At 44.6% G+C, this 19,222-nt stretch overlaps 1 protein-coding gene across 5 annotated transcripts in view; it reads right to left on the reverse strand.

The window, feature by feature from the left end:
- Positions 1-6,581: 6,581 nt before the first annotated feature.
- Positions 6,582-19,222, reverse strand: part of AAK1 (AP2 associated kinase 1) — a 106,556-nt gene continuing 93,915 nt past the window's right edge. For all 5 annotated transcript variants that reach the window (XM_066639159.1, XM_066639158.1, XM_066639157.1 and 2 more), the window contains one exon: positions 6,582-11,130. In XM_066639159.1, coding sequence (XP_066495256.1) covers positions 10,022-11,130 — 1,109 coding nt within the window. In that variant the 3' untranslated portion in view covers positions 6,582-10,021. The remainder of the gene's footprint in view (positions 11,131-19,222) is intronic.

The following is a 19,222-nucleotide window of genomic DNA, read 5'->3' on the forward strand; positions in this document are numbered from 1 at the left end:
GAAATCCTTACCACAGGATGTGAGGGCACCTGACCTGGTGTGGCTTGCTGGCCTGGATGTCTTGAAAAGGTGGAGGTTGATGGAGAAAAAGTTTTTCCACTGTTAGAAGCCATGATAGATATGTGCAACCTCCTGGTTTTAGAAGTAGGATACCTCCGAATGCAAGATACAGGGGAGTGGCAACAGGATGCAGGTATCTTGTTGGCTTGTGTGCTCCCTGAATCATCTGGTGGGTCATTGTGAGATACAGGAAGCTGGAATAGATGAGCCCCCTTTGGCCTGATCCAGCAAGGCTCTTTCTATGTAGAAAATGCAAGAGGTGGACACCTCAGTAAGGAGGCAGGGAGGCATGCATTCGCTCTCTCTTACACACACACACACACACACACCACAGCCCTATAGAAGAGGAGGGAAAAAAATGTTTTTGGCAACCCCAAAAAGTCAGCTGCAAAAAAGCCTATTCAGATCTGCAGGATGACAATTCACAGACGGTAATGACAAAAATCAATCAAGGAACTCTGCAATTAAAAAAAACCCATTCCTCAGTTGAAGACTGATCCATCAGGTTTGAAAAGGTATCATGTCTTCCTGTTATAAAGTTAAGAGCCCTGCTGGATCAGACCAAAGGCCCACCTAGTCCAGCTTCCTGTATACCAGTGACCCACCAAGATGCCTCAGGGAGCATTCAAGATAACAAGAGACCTGCATTCTGGTGCCCTCCCTTGTATCTGGCATTCTGAAGTTGGCCACTTTGAAAACCAGGAGCCTGCACATCTGTGGGAAGGAGTTCCGCAGATTAATTACATGCTGGGTCAAGAAATATTTCTTTTTGTTTGTTCTAACTCTTCTGACACTCGGTTTTAGTGGATGTCCCTTGATTCTGGTGTTGTGAGAGGGAAAAATACATTGCTCTACCCACTCTATCCTCCCCTGCAGAATTTTGCAAGTCAGCATTATTCCCCCTCCTGTTGCAGGTGAAGGGGCAGAGAGGCAGCAGCTTGTAAAGGCACACAACTGACATACAACACAGTTGTAAAGGCACACAACTGACAACACAACTGGCAAAGGAAAAGTGTCAACAAGGATTTTGTGACTTTTTGGTTTCAGGCAACACTAAGCGACTTGCTGTAGAGGGAGCACATCTTCAGGAAGACTGGAGGAAGTTGGGGGGGGGGGTCAGTGAGAAGACAAATACTACCAGCTCCTGTCAAGGGAGGGAAATGAATTCACATAACTGGTTGCACAGTGGGCCATGGGTGGCAACAGGCACAGAACTGGATGCTGCTTCCTGGCATTTGCAGTGACCATGCCTCACGTTATGTGCAGCCATGGCCCTTTCCATTGCAAAGAACACATGTTCTTGAGTGCCATAAAGAAAGTATCAGCTACAGACAGGTGATGGGAGGTGGATGAGAAATATAGGATTGCTCCTCTCCACAGAGCTACAGAATCAGGAAGAGGTAGGCTGAAATTCCCCATAGGTGGGCTGAGAGCTTTGCTAATCCAATTCTGCCCTGGTCATTTTTGGGGGAAATTGGGAGGAACAGGTTTGCCATCCTTGGAGCCACATCACCCCATACCATTACCAGCCAATGTGATCAGCCTGCAGTTGCCTATGGCAAACATTGTGGCTGGTGGTAGAGTGGTGTAGTAGTTACAGAGCTGTGGAAGACAGAAGTGCTGTGACTGTGCTTATCATGTTTATATGTTGGCATGTCGCCACTGGCTAAGCAGAGGTTGTTAATTAGATCACATAGCAGTGGATGAAAGCAGCTGTTATCTTAGCTGAACATTAGATGGGGGGCACCACATCAGCTACATCAACCAGCTTTCAGGTTCTACTCTGGGGCTGAGAACAGGAATTCCAGTGGGCCAGTACCTTTTCCTGGGGTTGTACAAATGTTCAAGTGCACCACTGTTGCTGCTTCCATGCTATTTCATTTACATTTTGTTACTTCTTCTGCCTTCCTTGGATTAACCCATTTCTGCCTGGCCCACATTTGATCCCTGTTGTTAATATACAATGTTGGGCAGAAATGACTTAAGTGCACGTGTGATCAAAAACTAACCAGGGATCACAGAGAGAACAGGATGATGCAGTCACCACTATGGGCAATTGTGAGTGAGAGACGGGAGGCAGTATAAATGAATAGGCAAAATTTTTTGTGAAGTGGGGAGAAAAATAGGAAAATATATATATTTTGCAGCAGTGCCAAAAATATTCATGAAAGAGAATTGCTTGATCCTTTTAGGTGATAGCAGGAAGTAACCTGTTTATACAGTTACATGCTTTGCATTCCTGCTCTTAAACACTTGCATGAAAAAGGAAGACGTGACGACAAGAGTATCCTTGAAATCAGAGAAGTTTTTAATACAGCATACAATGGTTTTTCAGCACTAACATTTCTTCATGAAGACTACTGCAACTGGAGTGAGACAAATTACTCCAAAGACTCCAAACAGCTTAGCAAGTCAAGGAGGTATTTTTTTTCCAACACCATCAAGTTCTGCATGTATCCAAAGGAGCTTGGAGCAGAATCACTGGGCTTAGAAAACACGTGATCCGTGAGTGCACACAAAGACAACTCCACATTAGAGGGGAAAAACAAAAAAAAGAGACAACCCATCCATCTGCTCTCCTCAAGCTGTCAGTTCAGTCAAGACCATTTGAGCTGCCTTTTGTAGTCTGCACTTGACACACCTGTAATGGCAGTGTCCTGCTTTCGTTCAGAGTTTACCTGGAGTGCAGGTGTTTAGATGCGTTTAGAATGGGCTGAGATTTCCCCTTTAATATCACAGCTGGCAAATCTTACCATAATGGTCAAAATATTCCTGGTAGGCAAAAGAGAAACAGAAAACTAGAACAAAAAAATTCAAGAGCCCCCAACCAAGTCCCTGTGGCTGATATAGAGTAACAAAAGTCAAGTATGGGCTCCGCAGTGGCATAGCTAAGAGGGGGACCTGGGTACCATGCCTTGAGGGTGGTCAAGGTACCATCTCCTGCACCCACCCCCACGGGGACTCGGAGCAGTTGTGAGCAACTGCAAATAAAACAGTTGGCCACTCAAGAGTGGTGCGCAACTGCTCTAAGTGCCTGCAACCCAGAAGTAACTGGTGGTGATGTCATCACATCACCCCAATTACTTCTGGGTCAGACACTGTGTGGGGCAAGCATCGAATGGCACAGTCCTGGGTGCCAGAGGGGCCAGCTATGCCAGTGAGGCTTCAAAATGCATATAAAGAAAAAGACAAGACTGTGTCATATCAAAATACTTAACACATTACAGCACCCAAGATGACTGTGGAAGATACCTTGACTTCAAAGCCATCTGACTATGCTCCTTCCCCAAAACACACAGGGTTCCAGTCTTTGGCAGAATCAGAGTCTATATCGACTTAGTTACTACTTCAGTGTGATTAAGACTTTGCAAATTCACACAGGGACTGTGGCATTACACTTGCCCCGACATAAAACCAATGGATGTGGGTACAGCCACGATTGTGGTTTGCACAAGGATGCAGAAAAGTTGAGGGAGGAGAGCCAGACATTTCAAAGAGGCGTGTGGAATGCCTAGGGGAAAAAAGAGAAATGAAGTATAACATCCAGCTCTGAAGACCTTGAGGAAGACAATTCCTCTTCCTTCCCCAGATTAAACACATATGCGATACCAAGCAATCAGGAATCAAGGAGAGAACTGGATGCCATACCAAGCCAAAATAGATTGGTTCCATGTAGGGGATAAGACACACAACCAGGAACTCATTCTTCTACAGTTTAAGCACATGTCCAGACTACAGGTAGATAATACAAGTCTTGATAGGCCAAAACATGTTGGCACCTGAAGCAGAACATCCAAAATGGAATGCCTACTCCCTAATACTATAAAGTTAATGGAACAGTCAACTTTCTGCACTTGAACAGCCTCCCCTCCCTCATAAATAAATCTGCCACTGCACTGTACCTCTTCATAGGGCCAGTCCTGTCTCCAAACTCAGCACCCTGAGAAGCAAGGAGGCCCTGACAGCTGACTCAAAGCAAGTTGGGCAGAATTTGACAGGCAGTGTAAAGTTTATTTTGAAGAGATAAGAGCAGCTGGTTATCTTTAAATCACTTGCAAGTAATGTGACCGTGCTTGAGATTTTTAAAAAAATGGCCGATCTCCATGAAAGAGACCTAAAGGAGCTGAAGGACCCCAATGCATGATTTAATGCTGAAAAAGAGAATACTTTGGGGGCGGGGAGGTTCCATGTTACAAGTTTGTACTGGGCCTAGAGAAATTATGCTTGGGTGCTGACTGAAAGAGAAGCTCATGTGGGGCTACACTGACTTCCACCATGGAATTCCATGGCATAAAACAGTGACTCAAGGAATGGGACCCCAACCCCACCCCAGTGGCCTCCATTCACTGCAACAGCTCAGTGGTGTAGCTAGAGGGGGTGCAGAGCACTAAGTTTTGCAGGGAGCTTCATCAAGGTGTGCAAGCGGGTTCCCCTTCTCCTTTGGAACCATTCCCGGTGGTGGGAGCAAAACAGAGGCAATTCACCCCCCTTTTACTCCCACCACCCGGAATGGCTCTGAAGTGGAGGGGCTGTTTGCATACCACGGTGAGGCTCCCCGCAAAACTTAATGCTATGCACCCCCTCTAGCTACCCCATGGCTGCTGTTTGGATGTTCTCCATTCTGTACTGGCGGGACATGTGTGACTCCTACATATGCCTTCCAAGTAATAGCTGAGGTGCAGTGTCAACCCTTGCAACTGATTGTCCCGCAGACTCAACTAGTACCCTGTACATGGAAGAGTGGTCACATTAAAATGATGCACACAGTTGAAAGAGGTCATGAGCTGTCTTTAGATTGTCTACATCTTCAACTTTTTTGAGAGAGAAAATAATGCAAGTTTTTATCATGCTAATACTGTAGGGGGGGAAGATCTATACTGTAATTTCAGCTTCATGCTTTTGGTTCAATCCTCATTCTAGGCTTACTGTATATTGAAGGGGCAACTGTTCAATCTGCATTTTCACTCATCAGGTGACCAACCTGGGAAAACATGAACAAAAAGCTGATTTTAAACCATGCTAAATACACACCACACTTCTTAAGGGCTGTACGGGTGTGCACACCCCGACACTGGTGTGGTTGGGGCAAATCCTTTCAGTGAGCTTTTTATAAGCAGCAGACCCCCAGTAAACTTAGAATTTGGCTTGTGATCTGCTGAAATGCTACCTGTCCCATATGATTACAGGTGTGCAACACTTAACGACAAGGATTACATTCTCCAATCCCCGTTGTTATGCGATTAGTTGTTAAGCAAACGTTCAGTCCAATCTAGTGCCTTTGTTGCGTAAACAGACACTTCCTGCCAGAAACTAGCTGGCTGTACAGGCCACTGGAGATAGATTGCCTCTTCTTTGCATTAAGAGTCTCTTTGTTGTGTAAACAGACACTCTGCTGCAGGCTATAGGAGATCTGACTGCCTCATTAAAAGCCTCTTTGTTGTACTTTGAGCACAGTTGTTAAACAGAAGGTTGTTAAGCAGTGGAAGCCTGCATTTGTAAGAGCAGGACAGATTTAAATTGGATCATCATATTTGCCTTCAAGGAGTGATTTTTGGAACAGTTAAGAAGCACCCAACTAATACTAGTGGCAAATTTCATCGATTTCTCTTAATAATAGCAGAACTGGGGCTGGACTTATTTATCATTGATTAAGTGCACATGTCATCCCCTCCACACACACACACATACACAGTCCAATGCCATCAGTGGCCAAATCTCTATATTACTCCTACTCATTTCAGAACTCATGGGCCACACAGAATTCTGCACTGAATTAACACTGTGGAGCCCCAAACACATCATGTTCCATTAATTGTACCCTGGGAGCTATAACCCCTCAAGGTTGATCTCTCCTAATGCATCCTAATTTGCCCACAGAGGATATTCTGGCCATTCTTATTCCTATAGTCCAGTTTTAACCCTTTTATGTTCCAAATCTGAAACATTTCAGCAAATCTTTGCATGCAACGGAGTAGGGAACATTTCAGAAAGAAATATTTGGTGGTTTCCTAAAGGGGGGATTGTCTTGATCTGCTATGAAACTGTAAAAGCACCACAGAGAAGCAGTCCTCTGGTTTGATTTCAACAAAACACCACAACAGTCACCAGAGCGAGGCTCGCTTGGCCCCCAGTTTTAAACAATGGAAGTGCAAAGATTTGTGTGTGTGTATGTTTTCAATAGCTCCCCCCAAAGAGGCATCCCAGTTAATCTACTCAGTTTCTTTCAACCAACCGTTATTGGCTGCACAAGTTCCAACATCAAAAGCTGGCCAAATACCTACCACCCATCTGCGTAAGAGAGGAGGTAGGAGGGCAAAGAAGTGGTAATTCTTGTCTAATATGATCCCATTAAGCCCAGCGATTTTCAAATGGTGAGCCACAGCACATGGCTGCGAAGGGTCCACAGATGTGCCATAGGAATTTGGAGCTCAGCAGTTGAAAATGGCTGAAAAACTCTTCCGGGTTCTGCAGCTCTGTTTCTAGAGCACCTGTCTATAGAAACAAATGGTCTCTTCCTCCTACAGCTGCTGGTAGAGGAAAAGGGACAATTTATGACTACAGACAGTTGCCCTCAAATCTGAGCTGCAGAATCTGGAAGAGTCTCCCAGAAGCCAAAAGTGACATCAAAGGCAAAGACCATAGAGAAGACTATAGAAGTCAGTGTGCCGTGAGAAGGAAAAAATTGAAAATGGCTGTGGTTGCTGTATTTCCTGCCCATCTCCTTTTGTTCCTATCTAGGATAATGCCAGCAGCAACTACCACAGCAAATGCAGTGTTTTAATTCACAAAGAGAGGAGCAGCCCAAGTTCAAACTTCCCTGGAAACCCTGGCGTTAGAGGCAAGAGGGATGGACTCTATAGTAACTGGAGGGAGAAATCTTTTGTAGATGTTCAGAGACACTTCACACCTAGCTTGCAGACACAGAGAGCAGAAATGAATGTTTGGAACATGGATCCCAACACTCGTGACGTCTGGTCTTGTTGGACGCATGACCCTAATTCCCTTCTGCTATGTCCATCTTTTCAACCCTCTGGGCTTCTTCCTTTACCAAACAATTCCTATTTACATTTCTCAAAGCTACTGACTCTCATCATCAGACCAGATCACCCTCCAAAAGTGCAAGTCCTCCCAACTTTGAAGGCCAAAGTTGGGAACACACAGATCCAAAGTCTTGCATTCACACACCTTAAAGCTAAACAGGATTGGAAACTGTTTAAAAAAAATGCAAGACCCTTCACGGCTATCTTATTGACAAAGAGTTTTTAAAGTGTCAAAAACTGATTAACTTCACTCCCCTGCCAACCTTGAACCACCGCTCTCTTGAATTTGCAGTAACAAAGTGCTGGAGAGTCAATTTTAAAGTATAAAAAATGAATTTCTATACCATTAAGGATCTGTCAAAAGTCAGCTCGAATTTAAGGACTTTGAAACAGATACAGTCACAGAAGAGCAGCTAAAGTTCCCCCTTGCCCCCACCACCAAATTGGGGACTCATACAGATGCAGTCTAACAACCTTGGAAGGGAAAAAAATAAACTCCCCAACCATATTCATGGTTCAACTGAGCATGTTTTGGTGCCCAAGACATTTTTGTGCCAGAGGCAGAAAATCCACAAGGCACAGCCTTCTCCTACTAGAAGCAAAATCCATCATAAAGTCCTACTGCAGAAGCTACTGGGTTCTCATTATTCACTTCAAATGGGGCTTATGCAAGAGAACCTTCCAGTGGATTGTATTCCATATATTCAGCTCCATTTATCACTCTGGCACCCCATGCCTACCTCACCTTACCACACAACAGCAGGTGGGTAAAAAGATATTCTGTATGGATCCTTAAAAGATATATTTGCAAGGAAATGAGGTAAAACAGCAGTATCATTTCTGCCAGTTTGGGTCTGGCTGCATCCTTTACACAGAGTACACCTTTCCTTAAAAAAGCACATGAATTCTGACCATTGTAATTCTCATTACAATGAATTCTGGGGACAGTTGCCAGAAGTTTCTAGACTAAAAGTAAGAGCTTTTCCTTCATAAGACAGCAAGCAAAGTTATGGGAATCTTATTATTCATTCATCAGTGTTTTGGAGAATTTGAGTTTATTTATTATTGAGTTTATTTATTATTCATTCATCAGTGTTTTGGAGAATTTGAATTGAAAGCTGCCAAGGGGGTGCTGATGTCAGCGCAATTAAGATGAATACTAGATTTGTGGCAGGCAAGGCAGAACACCTTTTGAAAAACACAGAACACTAGAGAGTGGCAACTTTTTTCCTTCAGATTATATGAAATGAAAGAAAAGGACTGTCCAAACACCACTATTGGCTGCTATGATATCAGAAAGCTGTGTGTGTGTTTGGAATTAATCCATAAGTGCCCATCAAACTGCACTCAGGGAATTCTCTCTGGTATTTACAGGAAACTTCTCAGTGGACCCTTGGATCGTTTGGGGGAGATCACTATGAGAGGCCAAAACTTTCCAGAAAGTCAGCATGCTGATCCATGGTCAAAACACATTAGCCACAGATAATGACTGTTGGATGTGTTCACTCTCAGCTCACGCAACATTGCCAGCAAGGCCTGATCAAACCGGGAGGTGCCTGAGTGAGCAAAGTGCATTCGCTAAAACACTCCCCCAGAATACTCTGCAAAAGGGATCTGTAGCAGAAGGGGTTCTTCAGAAGACAGAGTAGAAAAGACTCCCCCAAGATAAGAAATCAGAAGCCCACACCAGCCCTGCATCAACTGGGGTTCTTAGCCCAGCTGATGACAAATTTCACTGCCACAGCAGAATGGATAATGGCACCTGGAATCTCTCTCCATTTAACACCTAGGGTTGGGTCCATCTCTCAGACAAAAGGTGGTTTTGTAAATTATGTGTAGCAGGTGACAAGTGAAGCCCTCCTTTAGGGAGCAAGCCAAAGTTCCTTCCTGCTATGTAGGGTCCTGAGCTGTTGGCGGGCCTGTTCCACCTTTCACAAAATTGTAACTTCCTGAGAGCCCAGTCCCAAGCCAGCTAATCTAAAACCCAAATCATCATGGGCCTAGGCTGTCCTTGCTTTGCAGGAAGGGTGCTTGAGGCTGCCAATCAGAGGGTTGTTATCCTAAATTTCATTGGAAGCGAACAGAGCTTAAGACACTCAAAAATTAACGACTTAGGGTGAATATTGTTAAACACACACACAGTAAACAATACAGTGGAGTTGCATCACATGCATATTTAATCTGCGCAAATTCAACTATATTCGCTCAGCAAAAAAAGGGGGAACCTGCAATTTCAAAGGTGCAGCAATTGCACCCGCCATTCCACTCAATGATGTACACCCTGAAACGAGCAGGAAATGGTAGATGTGAATCTGCTGTTCCCTCAGTCCATCTCCGTTCCCATGCACCTCTCACAGCCATGTATTGACTACAGTAATTCTGCGTGTACAGTTTTCACCTTATATGATGACTTTCAAACCGAACCCCCACAGAAGATGCGACTCCACTGTATAGCAAAATAAAAACATCCATTTCAAAATGGCAGTTACTGGTTTCTAGGGCGGGATTTATTAGTAGCAACTAGAAAAAGTTTGCTTCGTTTTTCTTGGTCAGAAAAGAAGCTATCTTCCACCTGGATACTTTTTTTCCTGGAATATTCTTGGTGTAGTGTTGATATGCTCTGTAATCCTTACTGGATGCTAATATCAAGAGGTAATTAGTTATATCCAATATATTCACTCTGTGATTACTGGCTTAAATAATTACCCAAAAAAATATTGGGAGAAAGAAGTCTAAGCACTTGAAGAAAAATAGCTTTCCACGGCCTGGCCGTCAAGAGCCCTGACCAAGCCCATGATATAATTCAAGTGATGATCACAGCGACTGGAGTGTTGACAACTGTGTTTTATCACTGCGGAGCGTATTCGGACTGTCTGTGTTCTCCAAATGGGGATGTCACTGAAGCCACGTGTGGAAACCGTTTAAGGCTTCTGTTTTCCTTGTTTGGAAGGAAAGGGTGCGGATGCAAAGGGGTCAGAGCTGGGCAGCTCCTTAGTCCTGGAAGGAAGAGGAGCAATGGAAACGGACCCTGCGATGGCCTGTTTGTTGGTCTGAGATACCACTTTGTATGCGGCGATGGGCTGGGCTTCCACACACTGGCTGCCCTCTGGACTGTAGTGACGGGAGTATTTTGCCAACGATTGTGGACGGAAAGCCTTGCTGGCCTTTGAACCCAAGGTAGTGTCTTGGGGCAGTGTTTGCCCTTGGAGCATGGCATTTGGAGTGTCACCCAACTCTCTTGTGGTGCTTTTGGGAAAAACAGCATCCTGGCCTTCCGTTGCTCCTACAGAATGAAGTGGACTGTCGAATGGCTGACCGACAGAGGTCATGGAAGGGAGAGGTGAGCCATGTGGTCCCACGTCCAGGTTCTGAAATACAGGGTTAAACATGTACTGGGCAGCTCCTGCTGAACCTAAGAATGCTGCTGTGGGGGGAGATTCCTTAACACTGTGCGACGCCAACTCTTCCTGGCTCTTCTTTTTTGTGAAAGGGGCCCGAAGGAACACATCACCCTCGTCCAGTGGCTTAGCGACTGCGTGGCTCTTGGCAAGGAAGGGTGCTTTGATGAAGATGTCCAAGTCGTCATGGAAGTTTCTGGAGCTTCGGAATGGAGCAGTGGCAAAAACATCTATCTCATCTGATGCTTCTCTAGGAAGCTGTTGGAATGTGTCGTGTAGCACCTGTGCTGTCCCACTCTGGGGGTTCAAGTCTTCTCTGGAAATTCTGTCTCTGTCTGGATGTTGAGGGTTCACTTTGCTCATTTCCTCTTCTTCTTCAGAGTCCATTAGCAGAGGTCTGGACCCACTACAATCCAAGATGTCTCCCTCATGATCCGTCCCTTCCCCCTCACTGCTGTGGAAAGAGCTGTTGCGTGAAGGGCCATCCCTCACCAAGAAGTCTGATTCTCCTCTGTGCTGGGTTTGTGCAACCAGATTCTCACACTGCTGTTTATCTGGTGGGAAGCAGCCAGAAGAGCCTGGGCCTTGCTCAGCATTCAGCACAAAGTATACAGTGGGCTCCCCTTGCAGATCTACAAAGCATAAGAGAAGGGTGTTAGTCACTGGTCTCACAATGTTCTCAACAGACCTTACAAGTATAGATGCGTTATGAGGTTTGATTTAAAACCAGCAGCATACATGAGGTGTGGGGATGGAAAGAAAATGGAGGGAGTAGAACATATTTTAAATTAAAAAGTATGCAGAGATGAAGTCAGATTGTTACAACACCAAGACTAGAGGACGCACAACTCAGTGCTTCCTTACAGTTCAGGACTCCACAAAACGTGTGTTAGAAAGAGATGGAAGATGTTATAAATAAATGCACAGACATTCAAGCCTCTGGGTGTGACCGAAGGAGGGGCTGGTGATAGTCCTATAATTTGCATGACTGTTCTGGGGTTCACTGGCACCCAACAAGCTTTGCTTTCCTTTAAAAACAAGAAAGGCAAGTCTCTAGACCTCATGAGGAGAGGAACAACTGAGGGGAAAAATGTGGTCAGTTGCTAAACGCTGAGAAACTACTGCAGGCTTGGGCTGGGTGAACACCAGTGGTGGAAAAGCTCTCAGCCCAGTGACATGGTCCCCAATATCCTATAGCTCTATATGCCTGTTGCACTGATGGTATAAGATTCACAATCATTCTCTCAGTCCATATGTTAAAAAAAAAAATCCAAATTATACAATCAAAATAAAGCATGCAAATGAGATGCAGGTACAATGTGATGCATTTGTACAAATGCTTCTCAGAATTTGGGGTTTGCACTGGAACTTTCCAACACCTAAAGACTTGGCCCTGCAAATACCTTTCCTGCAAGCCACACTTGAGAATGAATGACCACCACTCATACCAGATTCTACTAGGTGAAGATGCATCCTGTTATGGAAAACTATCAAATGACAGTCATCCAACCACTCCGAGGTCACTAGCCAATCTCCTCTTGTGGGTGAAAAGAGGACCCACACCAATTGGTTAGTTTTGCTTGCCGACTTACTCATAGAGCAATGGCTACAAAAGAACATGGTGGCACTTCTGTTTAGATCCCTGCTTGGTCACTGCACGGATTGGGGCAGGGGCCACTGGACAATTAGTTTGAGCCTCAATCTAAAAGCCTTTATGACCCAATTACAAGCTCGATGCCTGGGCAGCCGGACAATGAAGGCAAAAATGGAAGAACTTTATCTTGCTATTACCTTTGTGCAAGAGTCAAGAATTAAAGAATTTCTTTTTGCCTGATGGATCACACACACAGTTATCAGAAGACAAGACAGCTTACCTTCAGAGAAATAGAAGCAGGTTATCATGGCATTGGACTCATGTTAGCAAGAGGACAGGAAGAAGGCACATGAAAACTAAATCCATTGACAACCCAACCCCAAGGTTTTGGCATTTGCCATCATTCATAACAATCAGGGGGCAGAATAAGGAGCACCACCCTGTTTGGAGAGGATGAAAGAGGGCTGTGACTTGACATCTGCCAAGTCACAGCAGACTCTGATCCACCGGTCATCCAAGTTCTGGTGAACCTCCCAACTCCTACCGGTTTTGGGACCCCTGCAAAGAACGCTGGTCCCACTGGGCTGTGATCTTATTCTTCCAGGTGCTACAGTCAGGATTACCTAACTCAGGTTAGGTATGACTGAACTGGGAAGAAATCCCTATTTAGTCCCGCTTTGTAAATTTAACTCATCTCTGGATGTCAGAAATTCTAGGGAAGAAAAGCACAGCCCATTATAAATACAGTTGGCCCAAATCTTACACAAGGTTTATGCTCTGAGATTGGAGCATAAAGCCAAAATCACACATAGCAAGTCCTCACTTAAAGTTGCAGTTCTTGGAAACTGCAACTTTAAGTGAAATGACTCATAACAAAACCTTTGGCTCATTGATATAATAAACAAGAGTTATGTTCCTACAGGATTTCTGGCCAGAAAGAAAAAAATCACCAAACTTCTAAATAAAGACCCCAATCACTTCTAACATTAAATGTGATATTAAACTGCAATAAAGTTGAGCATTCTAGACTGGAGAAAACCCAGGCAGACACAGGGAGAGCGTGCAAACTCCAGTCAGTAGCCCTGAACAGGAACTGATTTTTTCTCATCAAATTTATTCAAAGTTTCGCTCCATAAAAACAACTTTAAGTGAGGACTTGCTGTATAGTTGAAATTCAGGCTTGCTCTGGGGCATCAACAGAGTAAGCTGAATGCCTACATTACTGAACAGTCATTTTTTTCTTTTCCTTTTTTGGGGTATGCTAAATGTGTACATTTGAATTCGTACAAGTCAATTGCATGTAAGATGTGGGCTGACTGTAGAGAGAGAGAGTGTGTCAGAGAGTCAAAAGCACATGAACTGTTAAATGGGAGGTTTGGCCCTGTGTGTTTGGATTATTGTTACTGTTTTAAAGATTAAATGAAGGGGAGCTCCACCAAGATCAGAACCACTGAACACAAGAGGGAGTATTTGGAAGGGAAAAAAGTCATATGCAAGTCTTCTGGTTTTTTAAGTACTTATCCACCATTTCTTGTGATCAAAGACAGTACTCCAGAGATAAGAATTAAAGTGTTTATTGAGAGTTCATTCACTTTGATACATTACACTGCAAATGGAAAAGCCAATGTAGATAAAAGATGGGTGTTTTTTAAAAAAACATGCTATACAAAAATCCTCAGTACTTTTTCTAAAGTCAATATTCACTAGTCAACAATGCTACTTCCTCATTTGTATTTTAATTACTCCCAGTGCAACAATAGGTTTCCCCCTCCCCTAAAATAATAAAAATTACCTCCCTGCTCTAAACACACCCTGAATGGCTACAGACAATATTTTAAATGGACTTAAAAAACAAAACTTCCCTCTCCAACTGAATGTAACTGAGCTTCTAAAAACAAAAAAGTTAATATGAAGAATAGTGGGGAGGATCGACTAGCTAGTATTTCTGAAGCACTTTTGGAAGCATCTGCCTTCTTCCCTTTTGCAGACAAAGCTAATAACTCCCCCATTCCAACAAATTTATTTATTTATTTGATTTATAGTCCACCTTTCTCCCTGAAGGGCATTCAAATTTGCCCCCAATTACGCCTTCAGCAGCATTTAAAAACCAAACCAAAACGCAAAGATCTTCCCTGAATCTTCTGGATGGGGTATAGATCTGCATTTAAAAGTTCCTTGCCAGATTTGCTTTGCAAAAATGGACGGCCAACTTGCTAACATGATGTAAAGGGCATCTGAATTCAGGCTGGTGAAAACCACCTTGATCCAAAACTCAATCTCTGGTTCTGCTAGAAATTGCTGCATGTTTGCTTCAAGTACAGCAATACCTTGACTTTGGGCACTCTGTTCTTTCAGCCATTTCCAATTATAATTACATTTCAAAGTTTGTCCATGTGCTTTCCTCTTTCATCCAAACTTCCACGACGTTTATCAATGTTCTTAAGTTCATTTTGCTTTTATTTCTCTTTATTTAGGTTTTGCACGCATTCCCTTGTGTGACAGAGCAGGTTGCTTACATTTTTCACTGGCCAAAATAAATGTGCAAGCTAAATAAGGCCCTGCTTTGACATTCATCCATTTTTAACTTTCATTCATGTTCTGGACCCTAACCAGACAAAAGTGCAAGCTATGGCAATACACCAGAGCCTCCTAAAAACAGGAACTAAAGGGGGCTAGCATCAAACAATATGGGATCAGACCTCCTCCTGCCCACCCTGTAAAGTGCTGTGGTAAAAGTTCTGACAACAATCGACTAAACCAGTGTTTCTCAATCTTTTTTACCGCCGCGACCCACTTTGTAGGCATGGCAGCCCCATCACATCCCAGAATGCATAACAGCTTCTAGGCAGCGCTGGTGCATAACCCACCAAAAATTGGGGTGCGACCCATGGGTGGTTCCCAACCCACAGTTTGAGAACTGTTGGACTAAATGATTGTTGATTGGTGAGTTGACTTGGAATGTTCAGCTCTCAGAAGACCTCAATGCATTTTCAAGTCAGCTTCTGTCTTCACCAAAAACCAGAAAAAGTGCCTTTTGGAGACTTCCATGAGGCCTCCAAGAGGCTATGCGCCGCCTCCCCACACCTCAGAACTCCTTCCAGACGTGATCAGAAGATTCTTCTGTTCATGTCCAGGAAGTACAGTACCCTCCTGCTGTGCACCACAACCCATGTTAAGTTAAATCCACAGGTCTTGAAACCCAGATAATGAGGGTGAACTGTATAGACCAATGGTTCTCCAACTTTTTAGCACCAGGACCCATTTTTTAAAATTACACTCTGTCATTTTTTAAAATTACACTCTAATACTCTAATACATTTTTTAAAATTACACTCTATACCTAGCACGCATCTTGTAAAAAGACTTTTAAAAAAAGGTGATCTAGAAAGAAGCAGTATATATATTTATTTACAAGTAATATTTTATTTATTTATTTGCAAAAATTTCAATCTGTTTCTCATAGTGAGGCAGCCCTGATGAATAATCTCAAGGGTTGAGAGGCTGAGTTCTGTGATTCAGCCTTCACGGACCCCCACTACCTGTTACTGACAGACCTGGGAAAAACACACCAGAAAAAAAGATTCTCAAACATTTATCTCCCTGTATTTACACAAGCTTGCAAACTGCAGGTGCTCAGCTGACTTACATAGAGTGAGACCAGTAATCTATCTTTCCCCAGCATTGTCTGGTTGGCTAGCTGAAGCTTTCCAAGACCATGGGGACTTTTTCAAGATACCTTGGATCTTGTAAGCAAAGATGCTGGAGATGGACTCTGGAACATTATACATGCCCTCTTATCACTGAGCCACAACCTCTTTTTCACAAACCAAGAGGCCTTCCAATGCTCCTCCAATCCCTCCCTCAAGTTCTCTCCCTCTCCCATGAAAAGGCTTTCTGGAACATATTGGCCTCACAGCCACAGAACCATCCACTGCCTACATACCCCCTCAACCAGCTCCACTGTTACTTTTTGTCCTCTGACTGCCATAAAACTCCTACTGGACATTCTCTCAGTGCTGAACATTTAAACTACAGGTTGGACCTCAGTATCCATGGGGGATCCTTCCCCAGACCTCCCATGGATACCAAACCTGTGGATACTGAGATCCACAGATGGGCCTATAGAGGACATCCAGCCTTGACAGGAAACAACTTCCATTCATGTTCAGAGGTGTGGGGAGGTCACACATGGTCCTCCTGAACCTCAGAAGGCCTCTAAGAGAGACTTCCAGTTTCTCAGCAAACTAGAAATGCCTCTTGAAGGTCTTTGGGAAGCTTTCTGAGGAACGAGGACTCCTCCTTCAGAGGCCTTCTGAGGCATGGGGGTGCTGCGCATGACCTCCCTGCGCCTCAGAACACCTCTGGACATGACCAGAAGGCACTTCTGGTGGTGTCCGGAGGTCCTCTGTGCACCATCCAGTAGTGGGTTCAGAACCCACCGTGGGTTAAGTCCATGGATCAAGAGGACCCACTGGGTTTCCCTGGTTTGCCAAAACTACGGGGTATATTTGAACCTGAAATACAGATACCAGACATACATTGATTTCTTTAAAATCTGGCAGAGTTTGTGGGGATTTTTTGCAAACCTATTTAGGTCTGTTGAATCCTCTGATCACCATCAAATTAACAGCTATTGGACAGCTACATTTTCAAAACCCAAAATTTATTCCTGGATATTCTAATCTACTCCTTGTATGCCTGCTGCACTGAGGCTATCATTCATCTACAAAACAGGTGAGCATCATATTCTCTCACTACCGACTGTGCCAGAACATGCCGTTCTTCAACACCATCATCAAGGTTTTCATTTGGTATCATGGTGTTTGTCAATCATCACTAAGCTGAAGAATGTATCCTGAACATTTGTTAAGAGCCCATTGACTATTTTGAAAAGAACGCCAACCAAACGCAGATCAAAGAGGTGGAGCTCCACACTGCTTGCCATGTGAAATTTGCAGAACTGGTAAATTTTTGGTGAACCAGCGATGGTTGGGGCTGTAAAGGTTAGTTATCAAGAGAGGGGGCTTGATTGTGGTCTACCAATTTGCCCTTTGCCATTGTTTTTGTTCCCTGCCTATCAGCCCAATTCTAAAGGCACCACCAGATGCAGCGGCACCAACGCAGCTGCCAGAAGTCTCCTCGGTGGGGGGAGGGGCGACTTTCATTCCCTTCCCCCAGGGAAAGCCCCAAGCCCTGCAATGGGGCTTTTCAAGTCTGTGCAGGCTATTTTGCTGGTGCAGACATGAAAGAGTCTGTGTCAGACAACAAGGCCCAACGCAAAGTTCAGGCTCCAACGGAGCAGAGCCTGCTAGCCCAGTACAGCATCTCTGCAGCGAGTATCCCCCCCATCCTCCCTAGACTGTGATACTTTCTATCACAGTGGTTCCTAACCTTTAGGAGCCTACAGACCACTGAAGCAAAACATGGACTCCTGGTGGACCACGTTCAGCCCCTCCATCCCCCTGCATGCAAAAAATACAATTTGTATTAGAGAAGATTAGAGATTTATTGTTTTTAGATAAGATTTGTGGGTTGCTGCCTTTGTTGCCAGAAGCAGATGGTCCATTCTCCACCCTCTCTGGTGGTTCATGACGGCCTCTGAGAGGAATTTTATCAGGGGGTACAATGTTTCTTTTGGGCCCCTTCCCAAAGAAGGAGAGTTGAAACAGAATGGGGTGGGCATAAAGGAGGCAAAACAGACAGGGGGAAAGTGGCAACAGCTGGAATAGTCTTTGAAGTCCAGGTCTACCAGTCTTCCCAATGGTCTACCTGCCTGCCCAGCACTGGCAGCTACATACAGTAATATAGAAAACCAAAATACTAAAATCTTTGAAATATAGGAAATCATTGCCGGAGATGAGTATCATTTTATTTAGGCTCACACTAGAATGGAAAGTGTACTGTGTGCACCAAAACTGACTTGCAGTAGCTGCAATCCCGCAGCTGTGTTGCTGAGCTCCTATACTTCTTCATGGTAAGCAGATCCACTAGTAAAAGAGCTATTGTAACAGGTCAGTTTCCTCCCAGATGTGACACTGTTAAGGAATGTATGCATTCCTGGGCCTGGTGTGTATGGCTTGAGGCAGCAGTCATTGCCATGTGCCCACAGTAATGCCCCCAGCATCCCACATGGGCAGTGAGTCTGGGAGAGATTGGAAAATGTAAGATTCCAGGAAATTTCTGGGCTCCCTCCTGTGGCTCCTGGGCCCCATAAGAACAGTCCCACTGGATCAGGCCATAGGCCCACCTAGTCCAGCTTCCTGTATCTCACAGCGGCCCAGCACATGCCCCAGGGAGCACACCAGATAACAAGAGACCTGCATCTGGCATTCTGACATAGCCCATTTCTAAAATCAGGAGGTTGCACATGCACATCATGGCTTGTAACCCATAATGGGTTTTTCTTCCTGAAACTTGTCCAATCCCCTTTTAAAGGCATCCAGGCCAGACGCCATCACCACATCCTGTGGCAAGGAGTTCCACAGACCAACTACACGCTGAGTAAAAAAATATTTTCTTTTGTCTGTTCTAACTCTCCCAACACTCAATTTTAGTGGATGCCCCCTGGTTCTGGTGTTGTGAGAACATAAAGAGCATCCCTCTATCCACTCTGTCCATCCCCTGCATAATTTTGTATGTCTCAATCATGCCCCCCCTCAGGCGTCTCTTTTCTAGGCTGAAGAGGCCCAAACGCCGTAGCCTTTCCTCATAAGGAAGGTGCCCCAGCCCCGTAATCATCTTAGTCGCTCTCTTTTGCACCTTTTCCATTTCCACTATGTCATTTTTGAGATGTGGTGACCAGAACTGGACACAATACTCCAGGTGTGGCCTTACCATCGATTTGTACAACGGCATTATAATATTAGCCATTTGGTTCTCAATACATTTTCTAATGATCCCTGGGCCTGGGTACAAATTACCCCCTTTACCCCCCCCCCCGGCCCTGGTCCATGGGGATGTGCCTGTTGAGTGAGTGCTCCCTACAGACTACCAGAAAGTCTGTGCCAGCTACAGGTAGTCCATTTTCTGCCCTTTCTGTGGTCCGTGGGAAGCACTCACTCAGCAAGATGCTGGAAGTGATCAAAGGCGATCTCCCTCCCTCCCCCCCCCCCGGACCTGGTGAACTACTT

This window comes from Tiliqua scincoides, chromosome 11, assembly GCF_035046505.1.
Source record: "Tiliqua scincoides isolate rTilSci1 chromosome 11, rTilSci1.hap2, whole genome shotgun sequence".
Taxonomy (NCBI): domain Eukaryota; kingdom Metazoa; phylum Chordata; class Lepidosauria; order Squamata; family Scincidae; genus Tiliqua; species Tiliqua scincoides.